Source organism: Aethalodelphis obliquidens, unplaced genomic scaffold (genome assembly GCF_003676395.1).
Source record: "Aethalodelphis obliquidens isolate GAN/ISIS:26980383/991018 unplaced genomic scaffold, ASM367639v1 scaffold5, whole genome shotgun sequence".
Lineage (NCBI taxonomy): Eukaryota > Metazoa > Chordata > Mammalia > Artiodactyla > Delphinidae > Aethalodelphis > Aethalodelphis obliquidens.
The window spans coordinates 42,163,005-42,176,353 of record NW_020837949.1 but is presented as its reverse complement, the minus strand read 5'-3'; the positions used below and the strand labels follow the sequence as shown (position 1 = coordinate 42,176,353).

At 37.5% G+C, this 13,349-nt stretch overlaps 1 protein-coding gene across 6 annotated transcripts in view; it reads right to left on the bottom strand.

Moving 5' to 3' along the window:
* DPY19L1 (dpy-19 like C-mannosyltransferase 1) overlaps nt 1-13,349 on the bottom strand; it is a 95,526-nt gene that overhangs the window by 4,331 nt on the left and 77,846 nt on the right. For all 6 annotated transcript variants that reach the window (XM_027102211.1, XM_027102216.1, XM_027102212.1 and 3 more), the window contains 5 exons: nt 9,369-9,393; nt 8,342-8,461; nt 7,367-7,541; nt 6,435-6,534; nt 5,162-5,287 (listed from right to left, as the gene is read on the bottom strand). In XM_027102211.1, coding sequence (XP_026958012.1) covers nt 5,162-5,287; nt 6,435-6,534; nt 7,367-7,541; nt 8,342-8,461; nt 9,369-9,393 — 546 coding nt within the window. The remainder of the gene's footprint in view (nt 1-5,161; nt 5,288-6,434; nt 6,535-7,366; nt 7,542-8,341; nt 8,462-9,368; nt 9,394-13,349) is intronic.

Genomic DNA, 13,349 nt, shown 5'->3' with positions numbered 1-13,349 from the left:
CCCGAGCAGTAGGTCTCAACAGCGGGCTTAACAAAATCAGTAAACCATGTTGTAAATAAACAGTTGTGCTGTCACCCAGGGGCTCTGTTGTTCCATTTACAGAGCGCAGGCAAAACAGGTTTAGCATAATTCATAAGGGCCCTAGGATTTTCAGAATGATAAATGGAGCACTGGCTTCAACTTCAAGTCATCAGCTGCTTTAGCCTCTAATAAGAGAGTCAGCCTGTTCTTTGAAGCTTTGAAGCCAGGCATGGACTTATCCTCTCTAGCTATGAAAGTCCTAGATGGCATCTTCTTCCAATAGAAGGCGATTTCATCATTGAAAATCTGTTGTTTAGGGTAGCCACCTTCATTAATGATCTTAGCTAGATCTTCTGGATAACTTGCCGCAGCTTCTACATCAGCACTTGCCACTTCACCTTACGCTTTGATGTTATGGAGACGGCTTCTTTCCTTAAATCTCATGAACCAAACTCTATAGCTTCAAACTTTTCTTCTGCAGCTTCCTTACCTTCTCAGCCTTCATAGAACTGAAGAGAGTTAGGGCCTTGCTCTGAATTAGGCTTTGGGTTAAGGAAATGTTGTGACTGGTCTGATCTTCCATCCAGACCACTAAAACTTTCTCCATATCAGCAATAAGGCTGTTTCACTTTCTTATCGTTCATGTATTCATTGGAATAGCACTTTTAATTTCTTTCAAGAACTTTTCCTTTGTATTCACAATGTGGCTAACTGTTTGGCACAAGAGACCTAGCTTTTGGCCAATCTTGGCTTTTGACATGCTTTCCTTACTAAACTTAAACATTTCTAACTTTTGATTTAAAGTGAGAGACATGCAGCTCTTTCACTTGAACACTTAGAGGCCACTGAAAGGTTATTAATTGGCCTGTGTCTCAGGGAGTAGGGAGGCCCAAGGAGAGGGAGAGAGATGGGGGGAATGGCTGGTTGGTAGAACAGTCAGGACACACACACCCATCAAGTTTGCCATCTTATATGGGTACGGTACATGGTGTCCCCAAACAATTACAATAGTAACGTCAAAGATCACCTAATCAGTAACTGATATATTACTTTCAAATCTATATTACCTAACTATTTTATAATCATCAATGTAATAACTGATTCAGGGAATTATAAGAAGTGGATGCAAGAACTACCTGGTGAAAGGCTATTGATTATAAAGGAGATTTGTCTACTTAAAATGGAGAGAATTGGGGAATATTCTTTAATCAAGTGATCAAACTTAGCATCACCAATAACAGAACAAAGTGACAGGTACCTACCAAAGTGACATAATGGAAAGTACACATCTTCTATGTACTATTCTTGCCAAATTTTGTCAAACTGAATCTAATCATGTGGAATAAATTAGACAAATCCAAATGTGGGACATTCTTACAAGACAACTGGGCTGGACTCTTCCAAATATCAATAGAAACAAAAAAGGTGAAAGGAATTTCACAATGTTTATGTTTTTTTTTAAATATTAAAAACAGAAAAATCAAGGAAAAATTATAGAGATTTGCAACAGCTTATGTTTTGTCATAGTTGTTTCACTTTTCTTTATAAGAGAAAAAACCATTTCCAACAAGTCCCTTTTATTCCCAATGGCAGTCCCACTCCCCTGCCCTCCACCACGAGGCAAGCACTAGACAGAAATGCACATGCTTCCTCCTTTTCAATAACATTTTTAATTTAAAGGTAACCTTCACCCAAAAAGTGTCAAAATATAAACCTATCAAAATAAATAAGTGAGTCACTGTCACCTCCAACACCGTTTCTCAGAGGTGGCTTCTATAAACAATCCAGCATACATTCTGCTAGACCTTTTCACGTTCAGACATACAAGCACACAAAAACATAGGCACAGACATATTCGTATTCACAGATGCTCCTGGGTTGCTTTTACGAAAACAAGATTAATCTGGGACTCCTCACTTAGGAATGAAAAGTGGTCATTGTTGCATTTCATAAAGACCTACTTTATTCTTTTTCATAGACGCTAGTAATTCTATGTATTATTTAACCATTCTTTTATGGATGGATATTTTGTTTCTCATTTTGTCATTATAAAACAATGCTGATATAAACAATGTTATGCCCATATTTTTCTGTAAGCTAAACTTCTAGAAGCAGCACTATCACTATGTCAAAAGGCTATACAATTTTCACTTTGCTTCTATCAAAGTATCTCCCAAAAAGGTATTACCAGTGAGTGTTCCTGCAGAGTGTTCAGTGCACACTTTTTTGCACACCCTTGTCGACACTAGATTCTATCGATGTACGAAAATATGACTGAACTTGGATTTTCTATGTTTTAATTTTCTCACACATACTAAGGCCAAACCATTATTACACTGCAGGCCAATGACAGTAGAGAGTAAAACATATATGAAGTACCAGCTACTGAGTTCAATTGCTTTCAGGAAAAGAAGAGGGCAAAGAGCTGCCTTTGTGAGCTCTGTCTAACATCCTTTAGTCCTTTTCCGAGTTTTCTGAAGTTTCCCCAGGCCAGCCAGCTACATCTTTAAAATGGCATTAGTGAAAATCTGAATAATTTTCTTCTGAATTCACGTATTTTAATTTTATGTCAACTCTATTATGGGAATTAATGAGAAAGAGAGCAGAGAACTGAGAATAAAAAAGGAGTTAATTAAAAACTCATCTACAACTTGCATTTGAGTATATTTTTCTACTTGTATTTGAACACAGGGTATCAAGTATTTAAGGAATAATCAAGCACACAATTAACCCACTCTGTTAATGAGAGCACATAAATACAGTGCCCACCAAGGTGCCAAGCACAGTTTAAGCTCCAAATAGATATTAGTCCCTCTTCCCTTTCTTCTCCTATTTGAATTCCCCACTTGCTCCCCCTGTTCTGCCATAGCTTTCTTTTCCAGTAACATACAGCTGTCTCAGGCTGGCATAACAGAAAGAATTGGAGAGTGAGGGCCAAGGGAATAAAGAAGATCCCGATTCTGGTAGAGAGCTCTCTGGCCAGAAACTCAGTTCTTCCTTCTGCAAAGGTATGTGCTAAGTATTAGTCCTTCTTCCCTTTCCTCTTCTGTCTGAGCCCTCCACCTGCTTCCCTGTCAGGACAGAAAGCACAGCTGTGTTTTGTCTCCAGCTTTAAGCAGAGTGCACCTATCTAAGATTTCCTGAGACTTATAATCCTGTAGTAGATAGTGTTCTTTCAGTAACTGAGCAGGGAAACCAGATGAGTGGAAGCCACTTCTTCAGCTTCCTCCCTCCCCACTCCTGCTGCAACAAATACAACAAGGGCAAGTCAAGGTCCAGAGGCGGGGAAGCTGGCACACACCTCTAACCCCTCTCAACTCTCAGTCTTAATGCCTGTAAGTGAGCTCTAAATGGAGATGATCAGAAGCCAGTTACTTTACTGCTGACTTTGTTTAGTGTGCAAGATTTATTGCCATACTTCCTAAATTTGTCTTTTGATCCTTTCTTGTGTACAAAAACCAGTGCTCTGCCCATCAGAACATGAGACTACTACAACTATGCAAATCCAAGGAGCTCCATCAACATCTTAGCTCCATCAACATCAACGGGCTTAGTTGTTCCACAGCATGTGGATCTTCCCGGACCAGGGATTGAACCCATGTCCCCTGCACTGGCAGGCGGATTTTTAACCACTGCACCACCAGGAAAGTCCCTTTTTTCTTTTCAGAATGAAGCACCTTAGCCTCTGCAATTTCCACATATTCAAAACACTATGCAGGAGGCTAGGAAAAAATGAAGAATCTTGAATCAAGGTTCATCATTAGCTTGGAGAAAAAAGGTCATGAAATAATTTTTATGTTCCAGTAACCTACAGGTGTTTCAGGCTGGCATCACTGAACTGGAGAGTTGGAGAGTAAACCCTAAGTCAGTAAAGAAGATCCCAATGCTGGTGGAAATCTCTGCCAAAAAACAGTCCTTCTGACTGCAAATGTCAGCCCACCATTCATTTATTACAGTGTCTTCATCAAATTGTTATGAGAGATGCTTATGACTTTTTGTCCTAAATTTATATAACAAAGTTAAAGTTTATGTATATAAGTTTCACATATATTCTTACGTTCATAAAGACTTAAAGCGTTTTCTAAATTATGACTCAATAACATTTTCTGTAGATCCTGATTAAATTCAAATCACCTGTGACATATTCAATGGAAAATCATTCAACAATAAAAATTTATTTGAGTTTCCTTGTGGGCAATGCTTGATAGGTACTGTGTCACAGAACTATCTTTACTCCTAAGTCAATATTGAATCATTTCATCTTAACACCCTTGTGTATTGTTGAAATACATGGTAAATGAGTATGATTAAGCCACAGATACAGCAATCTCCTGGAGACTTCTGCTTACTTAAAGAGTAGTGAGAATTTTAAAAATAATAGTATTCCATAAAATATCCTTGATTTCTGATAAAACTATTCCTTTTTGTATTCCTCATGGGGTGAATGCTCTGATATTTTAATAGCAAGCTATCATCTGCTGTCTAGTCACCCAAGTGTAACATTTCTAAATAGTCAACTTTAGAATTCACATTTGCTTTTAAAATCTTACTCTTATTGCTCTACTCTGCTTAGTGAACTTCTCTGTGGAAATAGATACTTTTTAAAACTATAAACCCAAGAGAATACGGGTCACCGTAAGGTTAATTATTTTCCCACTCAAATAAGATGCAAAACAGAAAGAAAGAAGTTCACTCTGAGTTGATGCTGGGGGGAGGGGGTCCCATCTATCACAGGATATGGTATGGTGCAGAGATGTGGTATGGACGAAGCTGCCTGACTTCATTATAATGAGACTCTCCATTATCTGGTTTCAGACTCCACAAGTCTTTTGAAAGAAAATACATCCAACTTTAAATAAAAGTTTCTCAAAAAAACAGCAAAGGCAAATATGAACAATTTGGGAAATTATCAATAAGTGCCAATACCTTTAAGGTAATGTGCACATGTAAATCATTATAAAATAAATAGATGTTTAAAATGACTAGAAAAGAAAAGACTCCAAATAATTATCAAAAAAGTTTTTTCTGCTTATACCTTGCTATTATATACATCTCACACATACAACTAGTAAAGCACTTGCCATGAGACTGAATTAACTTTAATGTCTTCTGAATATAAAATACTGTATTGAGTACTCACTTGGATCTTCTTATACACCAGGACTCTTCCAGAACGTAGTAATTCACTTGTAACTTTATCAATTCTCGCTTCACTTCTTCAGCTGCTTTTCGACTATACATTGAATATACTATTTTTGTTCTGGCTCTAAAGAAAAATAATTAGGCAGAAGATTTTCAAGATCAAAAAAATGCAATCAACCTATTTGGACAAAAGCACTGAATGGAACTAGAAGAAAGACTGTACAGAAGAATCAGGTCAAGGGAACATTCTGCACAGGAGTTCCTGCTGAGGGGCACTGGGGAGGTCAATGGAGAAAAGCACAGGTAGCACAAGAGTCCTGAGAGAAAAAGTTCAGTTCAATGAATCTCTTCATTTCCAAACTTAGTCTTTTGGTTTGTTTGAGTGCTTGTTTTTGTTTTAAATTCTCCATCACTCTATCACAAGTAAGAGTATGAGCTACACAGACACAACTACAGGACTACTTTAAAGGTACAACAGTCCTAACTTTGAGAACAAACGATTAGCATTAAATGGCTCTCCATTTTATTCCTAATTTAAAAAAAAAAACAAAATACAAAAAATGAAACTTATTCAATACAATTGCTCTGGAAACTAGTTTGCTAACATTGATTTTTTTAATGAAAAAGCTTTTTATTTATAAAAGGTATGACTTGCTGTTATACAAAATATTAATAAGGATTCACCAATTACTTAGGAAATGACTAGCTGATCAACCTAGAAATTGCATGAAAATTAAATCTATTTCCTTTACAAAGAGAACACAACACTCTAACTTATAAAAAATTAGTAAAAAAAAACACAAAAAAACAAGATCATTCTAGTAGGTTATATTGGTGAAAATGAGAAAAAAATCCTCTTTGAATGGGATTCCATCTCAACTGACTCCTCAGAATTCAAGAAAAATAGCCTATAAGAAAATCTTAATAAAAACTATAGGCTAGTGAATCTTCTGGGGAGCTTAAAAGGTGATGATAACTAATAAGGACCTGGGTGTTTGGAGCCCTGTAACCTGTATAAAACAGACATGGGGTGATTTCTTTTTACTGCCTAGGAGAGAAGATAACCCCAAAGACTGTAGTTTTATTGTCCTATGGGGCCTTAACAGTTTGTATTGAACGTAGCCATCTTATTTCAGCATTCTTTGTCCCCAAACTCTATAAACCCCAGTTCACCATATCCTTTTGAAACACTTCTCATTATTTTGCTGGTTCCCTCATTCACTATTTGTAAGAAAAATTTGTTTTCAACAATGTGATATTTGTGTACTAACCTCAAACCTGCATCTTCATAATGTGGATGATTCACAATGGGCCGAAGTGCGGAGAGTTTAACACTTGCCATTGTAGGCATGGCACCTGCAAACACTGCATCTGCAAAGCAGGAAGGAAGGTCTTAGGAAGACACCTGGTGAGCATGACAAGGGGTCTCCTTCTGGTCAAATCAGTTACTTCCCAGGTGAAAAAGCTGAGGCCCGAATCATGATACAGAGTCAATGACAGAACCAGAATGAAGTCAGGTAGCTAATAAAATGGTGGTCAGCAACCAAGCCTGGATAAACTATTTTCCTTGGAAGATAAAGCCTCATCATATGTCTCATCATTGAGGATTTCTGTTTCTTTTGTTTGTTTTTAATGTCTTTTCTTGCTTCTAGGAAAGAAGTAACAAATTGACTAGGCAAGTTTTATAGCACCTAGGAATTCTGGAAGATGATTTAATATTCAGTCACTTGATACTCAGATGACAACAAAAACCTCTTTTTCTATACATGAATAAAATATCACATTCCATGAGTTCATTTCAAAAAGGAATGTGAAGGGCTAAGATTAAAAATTAATTAGGAAAATAAGGATAACATAAATTATTTTAAATTGTGCCATGCAAAACTTTGTATATACTTTGAAAAAAATTAGAATTTATGTAAAATAGAGAAATAAATTACTAAGAAAATAGATGTAACATTTCCTTTGCAAACTACATAAGCAAGACGGACATCTCTCTCTTTCTGGATAATCTAGAAGCAGGACTGCTTAGAAAGATTGAAAGTAACTTGGGTTCAGGATTGTGCAGTTGTACATAGAACTGTAGGGAAAACCACAGTTTTCCTGGAAGTAAAACCATTGGAAGTAACTTGGGTTGAGGATTGTGCAGTTGTACATAAAACTGTAGGGAAAACCACAGCTAAATAATATGACCTTTTTTTACCTGGTTTAGTGCTATATTTAATCCACTCTATAAGTTCTTCTTGCGGCAAATTGCTGAACTCCCCTACAATATTCCACTGGGTTTGCAGATTTGCTGAACCTTGTATTGACATGGCTGCTAACACAGCAAAAACAACAGCACCAGGATGTACTTTGCAAAAGAGCCATCCAAACAGCTGAAACCAAATTAAGAATACATTGACAACTGTTAGTACAAACCAGCCTGCATCCAACTTCCCAGAGAAGAATACAGTCTCTGCTAGAATCCCTGATACAAGACTAATAATTCTAAGGAAAAGTTCCAGAAACAATAACCTGAGGGATCAAAACAATTCTACCATTAGCCTAATATAGGTGGGACATAATTTAAGAAACTCTTCTGTCAACTTGCTCTACTCCCAGATTCGGGTAAGGCCAGGCCTACCTACATAATTTGCCAGACTCAGTGCAAAATAAAAATGTGGGTTCCTTGGGACTTTCCTGGCAGTCCAGTGGTTGAGATTCCATGCTCCCACTGCAGGGGGCATGGGTTCAATCCCTGGTCAAGAACTAAGATCCCACATGCCATGTGGTGCAGCCAAAAAACAAAAAAAAAATGTGGGTTCCTTGTCTGACATTTTTTAAGAAGTTCAAAACAGCAACAGCAGAGCATCAATCTAGGTGCAGAGTCCTTCTGAGTGTGGGCCCCTGTGCGATCACTGCTTTCTATCAATATCTGTAGTTATCATTCATGAATTCAGCCTGCACTGAATGAGTGTTTGTTGTACACCAAGGACTATTTTAGAAGTTAAAAGGATAAGGGATCTGCTTTGGCCCTTACCCCTTAGGAAAGGTTAGTACAAAACCATGAAGAACTTTAATTATAAACAATTTAAAGAACTTTGGGTCATTTAATATTATTTCAGGGCCACTCAATAACAAAGGCTGGGGTAAAATTATCATAGCAGCTATAATGCCAACATAACAATCATCTCACCTGTCTTGAGCAGATCAAGGAAGCCATAACGCACATGTGTGGCGTCAAAAAGAGTTTTAGTCTCATAATTAAAACACCAAGAACTGTATATGCTAACAGCTGCAATGCATGATAAACCAGCTGAAAGAAAGAGAAAATATTTTTACTCCTACTATTTGTGAAGTTTAAGAATATATTGTTAAATTGGTGAATATATGGAAAAGGGTACTTTTTCTTAGTAACAATATTTTGATTTCTGAAATAATATTTAATAATATTTAATATAATAATCAATATTTTGATTTCTGAAAGTCTTAAAATTCACTTTCAAACTTGTCCCTTTTATTAGAGGGCTAAAATTATAAAGTCCCTAAGGGAAGTGGTCCTATAATTCTGCTCAGAATGAAGCCTAGGGTTAATAAAGCCCACATTTCTGAACCAGATGGAAATATGAGATACAGTATCATGAACTATAGTCACCATGCTGTTGCTGAGAGAATAGATCTTAAAAGTCCTCTTCACAAGAAAAAAAAGAAAAAAAATTTGAGTAACTATGTATGGTAATGGATGTTAACTAGACTTATCATGGTGATCATTCCACAATATATACAAATTCTAGTCATTATGTTGTACATCTGAAACTAACATAATATGTCAATTATACCTCAATTAAAAAAAAAAACCAGGCTGAATCACCAGGAGATGAGAACAGCAATCAGTCACATCTCTGAGGCCTCAGGGCAAGGTGAGCAGAGAGAAGAGTGATCCCTAATCATGCGAAAGACACTCTGCATACGCGTCTAAATGGTCTCCAGCAATGAACTGCTATTACCTTGAGGATGATCAGAGCCGACCAAATGAGTTTCCTACCTAACTGCTCTAACAAATGAATGGTCATGTTTGTAGTATTCTCGTAAAAACACATAGAGGCCTATTTTGAAGATGATTACTGACTTACCAATAAAGTTAGAAAATGGAACTAGAAAGAAAAATCCAAACATATACAAACATTAAAACAAGCCAAATTTTGGTAATATTAAGTCTTTACCTCTCCATGATCAAGTTGGTGTTTTCTGAAATGGAAAAAGAAATACTATCATTGAATCACTACTGAAGCACTTACTTCAATCATACGCATTTTTATCTTACAAATATGAGTTTTACAACTTCTGTAATATGCCCTCAGGACACATACATGAAATCAAAATAACTGAAAGTTATAAACCAAAACTGGTGCTACAGTCTTTTAAAACAGTTTATTTTGCATATCCCATATCTGACTACACGGGTATTTATTAGGCCAACAAGGCTCGCTGGCTGTGTATCAGGTACCTCACTGGTAATATAACCTGGCAAAGCAGGGAGTGAAAAGAAACTCTGCAGCCCTCACAGTCCCATACCCCTACTTCCTGTCCTCAGCAGCCCCTCAGCTCTGCCGTAAATTCTAGCTGCTTTAGGGACAATTTAGGAAGCCACACACAAGATTTTTTTTCAGCAGCAGCTCTGGAATATAAAAATAGCCACATAATGCCAGCTTTACCTTTGCTTGACAGTTTTAATTTCCTAAGAAAGGCTGCATCTTTATAGGCCCATATATCCTCCCCACATCTCACTCCGGTCCCCTTCCCGCACCCCGACCCCGTGTTGAGTCTCATCACAGCAGTGAGAGCAACCGTTTGAAAATGGGAATCCAGACATGCCACTCACTCCCTCACTTAAAACTTTCTGATCGGCTATGGGGTTTTTTGTAATTAAAGTAAACTCTCAAATCCTTACCATGCTACACATAGTCCTCCTAATCTGGTTCCCCACCTCCCATCCTGGAAACTCATCTCCTACCAGGTTCCCTCTTGATCACTGTGCTCCAGTCACACTAGACTAATTTTATACCTTAAAACATCAGAGAGCCGCCTTTGACTCCCATATTCAGTGCCCCTTACCTTGATCACTCCCACTCCATTCCCCTGTTTTATCTTCTCACAGAAAACACAGTTTTCACTTATTGGTTTATTTGATTATCATATGTCTCTCCTAACTAAAATGAACCCTTCAGGAGGACCAGGTACAAATCCATCCATCCACTCAATTTCATTGAGCCTTGAGCAGTAAACAAGATGGAAAAAAATCCATGCCCTCACAGAGTTTACATATAAGTTGAAGGAGACAAACAAAAAGCAAATAAACATACATCACATGGCGATAAATACTGTGGGGAAAAAAGGAAACAGGGTAAAAGATGCAGGGAGTGCTGGGTGACTGGGATGGCATATATTATCAGTGTGGTCAGCAACTGAGTGACATCTGAGCATAGCCTGAAGGAGCTGAGAGTTTGAGCCTGAGGATCCCTCAGGGAAGAAGAGCACTTGAGGCAAGGAGAACAGACATGGCAAAGCCTCATGGTGGCAGGCTCCCTGATAGGCTAACAACAAAGACGGCATGATTAGGGAGAAGAGAGAGCAAGGAGCAGAATGAGATGAGGGAGATCCAGGAGAACGGTACTGACAGGGAAGCACATTCTGAGGCTCAGTATTGTGTTCACAAAATTTGAGATTCTCATTAGACACCCAAGTAGAAATGACAAACAGGGAATCGTATGTATAAATCTGGAGTTCAAGGGAGAAGTCTGGATCAGAGACACAAATGTGCGACTTGATAACACATACCTTCTCTATCCTAAACACTGATATATTTCCAAGACCTAGAAAACAATGCCTAGCACATAGAGTTCAATCTTTTTTTTTTTGAATGAATGAGCAAATGATTCAATTAGGTAGGTTAATTGAATAGGTAGCACACAATCTGATTTGAGGACTTGCTTTCAAATATATTGATGTGTTAGCAAACAGTAAAATTACTGGGCAAATGAAGGAAGTGAAATGGATCCTCCTTTATTCTTCTTTCATGCCAAGTAAAAATTATCAGTTACCATTTACCGAGCACCTAAAATGTTAATATGATCATTACATTCCATTAACTCTGATCTTACAACTATTTATTATCCTACTTACAACTGTTTATTATCCTAACTGGCAGCTAAGGAAAACAGGTTACAGAGGTAGTAAGAGGCGAAGCCAGGTCTATATATTGACTGGTTTCAGAGTCAATATATTTTCTACTTCATCATGCTGTCTCTATCCTACTTTATCCCCTAGTTCCCTGAATAAAGGAGATACTGATACTCACACCTTGAGAATTAAAATGTATGTCCTACCTCTCCCCTTTTTACATTGGCTTATGACTTTGGTACTTATGCAAAATGAAATGTCGATGTGCCATTCTCCTTTCCAAAAAGCTCTGATCCTACCTGAATTGAGAGCCCCGTGAAGCTCAGTGCTTTTCTATAGTTACTTCTATAGTTGAGTTATTATTGAAAAGACTGTTTTGTTTCTGTGAAAAGTTCCACCTTTCTCTTCCAGAGGTGCATAGTATAGTTATAACGGTAGTCCCCTTCTGAACTCTTAAAAAAACTTCATCTCAATTGAAGAGAAATTTTGGCATTACATACCAGAAGCTTTTTTCTTTTCCCTGGCCCTCAAAGGCATCAGGTAGAAGTAAGGGCACAGTTACAGTAAATTGTTTCTAAACGAGAACAAGGATTGTCTCAAGAGTGCATGCAATAATTTATCACTGGTGAGGTGAAAGAACAATAGATAAGGCTGTGTGTTATAAAAGAAAATATATAGATACACAAATTCAATAATCTCTACTCCCCAAAAAAATCCCACAAAAGAATGAAATTAGAATTAAAACTTCCTTTGCTCCATCCTCTAATCCCATGCTCCTAACAGTTACAAGTTTTATCCTTCCATATCCCTCCGATGTACAAAGACACATACAAAATCTTTATATTTTAAACAAAAGTGTAATCATCATGTATATGTCTTATAATTTTTTAATTCAAGGATGTATGATGAAATATTTCCATAAAGAAATTCCACTTTATGACTGGGTCATAAGTAAATCAATCCCGCACTAGTGGATATTTTGGTTGTTCACATTTTCCACATTACATACACCACCACAGTGGGCATCTCTGTACCATCACCTCTGCATTTCCGTGAGCATTTCTAGGGGACACATTTGCACTGGTGAAACTGCAGAGTTAAAGGACAGGCCCACCGTATGTTTTGCTTGTATTGCCTAACTGCCCTACCACCCACTTCCTCCCACGCTTGCAAGCACTGGGTATTATTAATTTTCACAAACTTGATAAGTAAAAAGGCTTTCACTTTTATCTTTACCATGGGACGGAGCACTTTTTCATGTATCTGTAAGTCATGTGTAAGTCTTTGCTCACTCAACTACTATTCTTTCCTATGTGCCAGGCACTGCATATAAACCACTGAACTGAACAGAAATGACCCCATCCCCCTTCAGGAGACACAGGCAACACATCAGTATGTAAGCACACACGGTGACAAATGCCGAGAGAAAGAAAAAGGGTGTGATGGTGGACAATAACAAGGAAGGAGACAAGGGATCTACTCAGAAATGATGGTCAGGAAAGCCTTCTTGAAGGAGGTGGCATTTAAGCAAGGATTAAAGGAGTGAGTCATGCCAAGCCAGGCTGCGGAAAGCAGGAGGCACAACTACGGACTTAGGGTACAACCACTGCAAAATTGCAGAGGCAGGAAACTACTTGTCATGGTCAAAGAGCAGAAAGGAGATCTGTGGGACATTAGTGTAGCGGAAAAGGGAAAATGGGAATTTTTTTTTTTTCTCAATTGCCCATTTGAGTCTTTCACTCATTTTTCAAATGGGTTTTTAGTATTTTTCTTATTAATTTATAGCAGTTCTTTATGTATGATGGTCATTAGGCGCTTGTTATAATTTCCAACTATTTTCTCCAAGTTGTATTTTTCTTTGAACAGTGCTTACAGTATCTTACCAAACCAAAGAATTTATCTGGTCAACCTTGTCAATCTTTCTTTCTAGCTTATAGGCTTTATGTCATACTTAACAAGGCATCTCTAACCCTAAAATTATAAAAATAATCTCTTGGTTTATTTGGGAGTTTCATTTTTTTTTC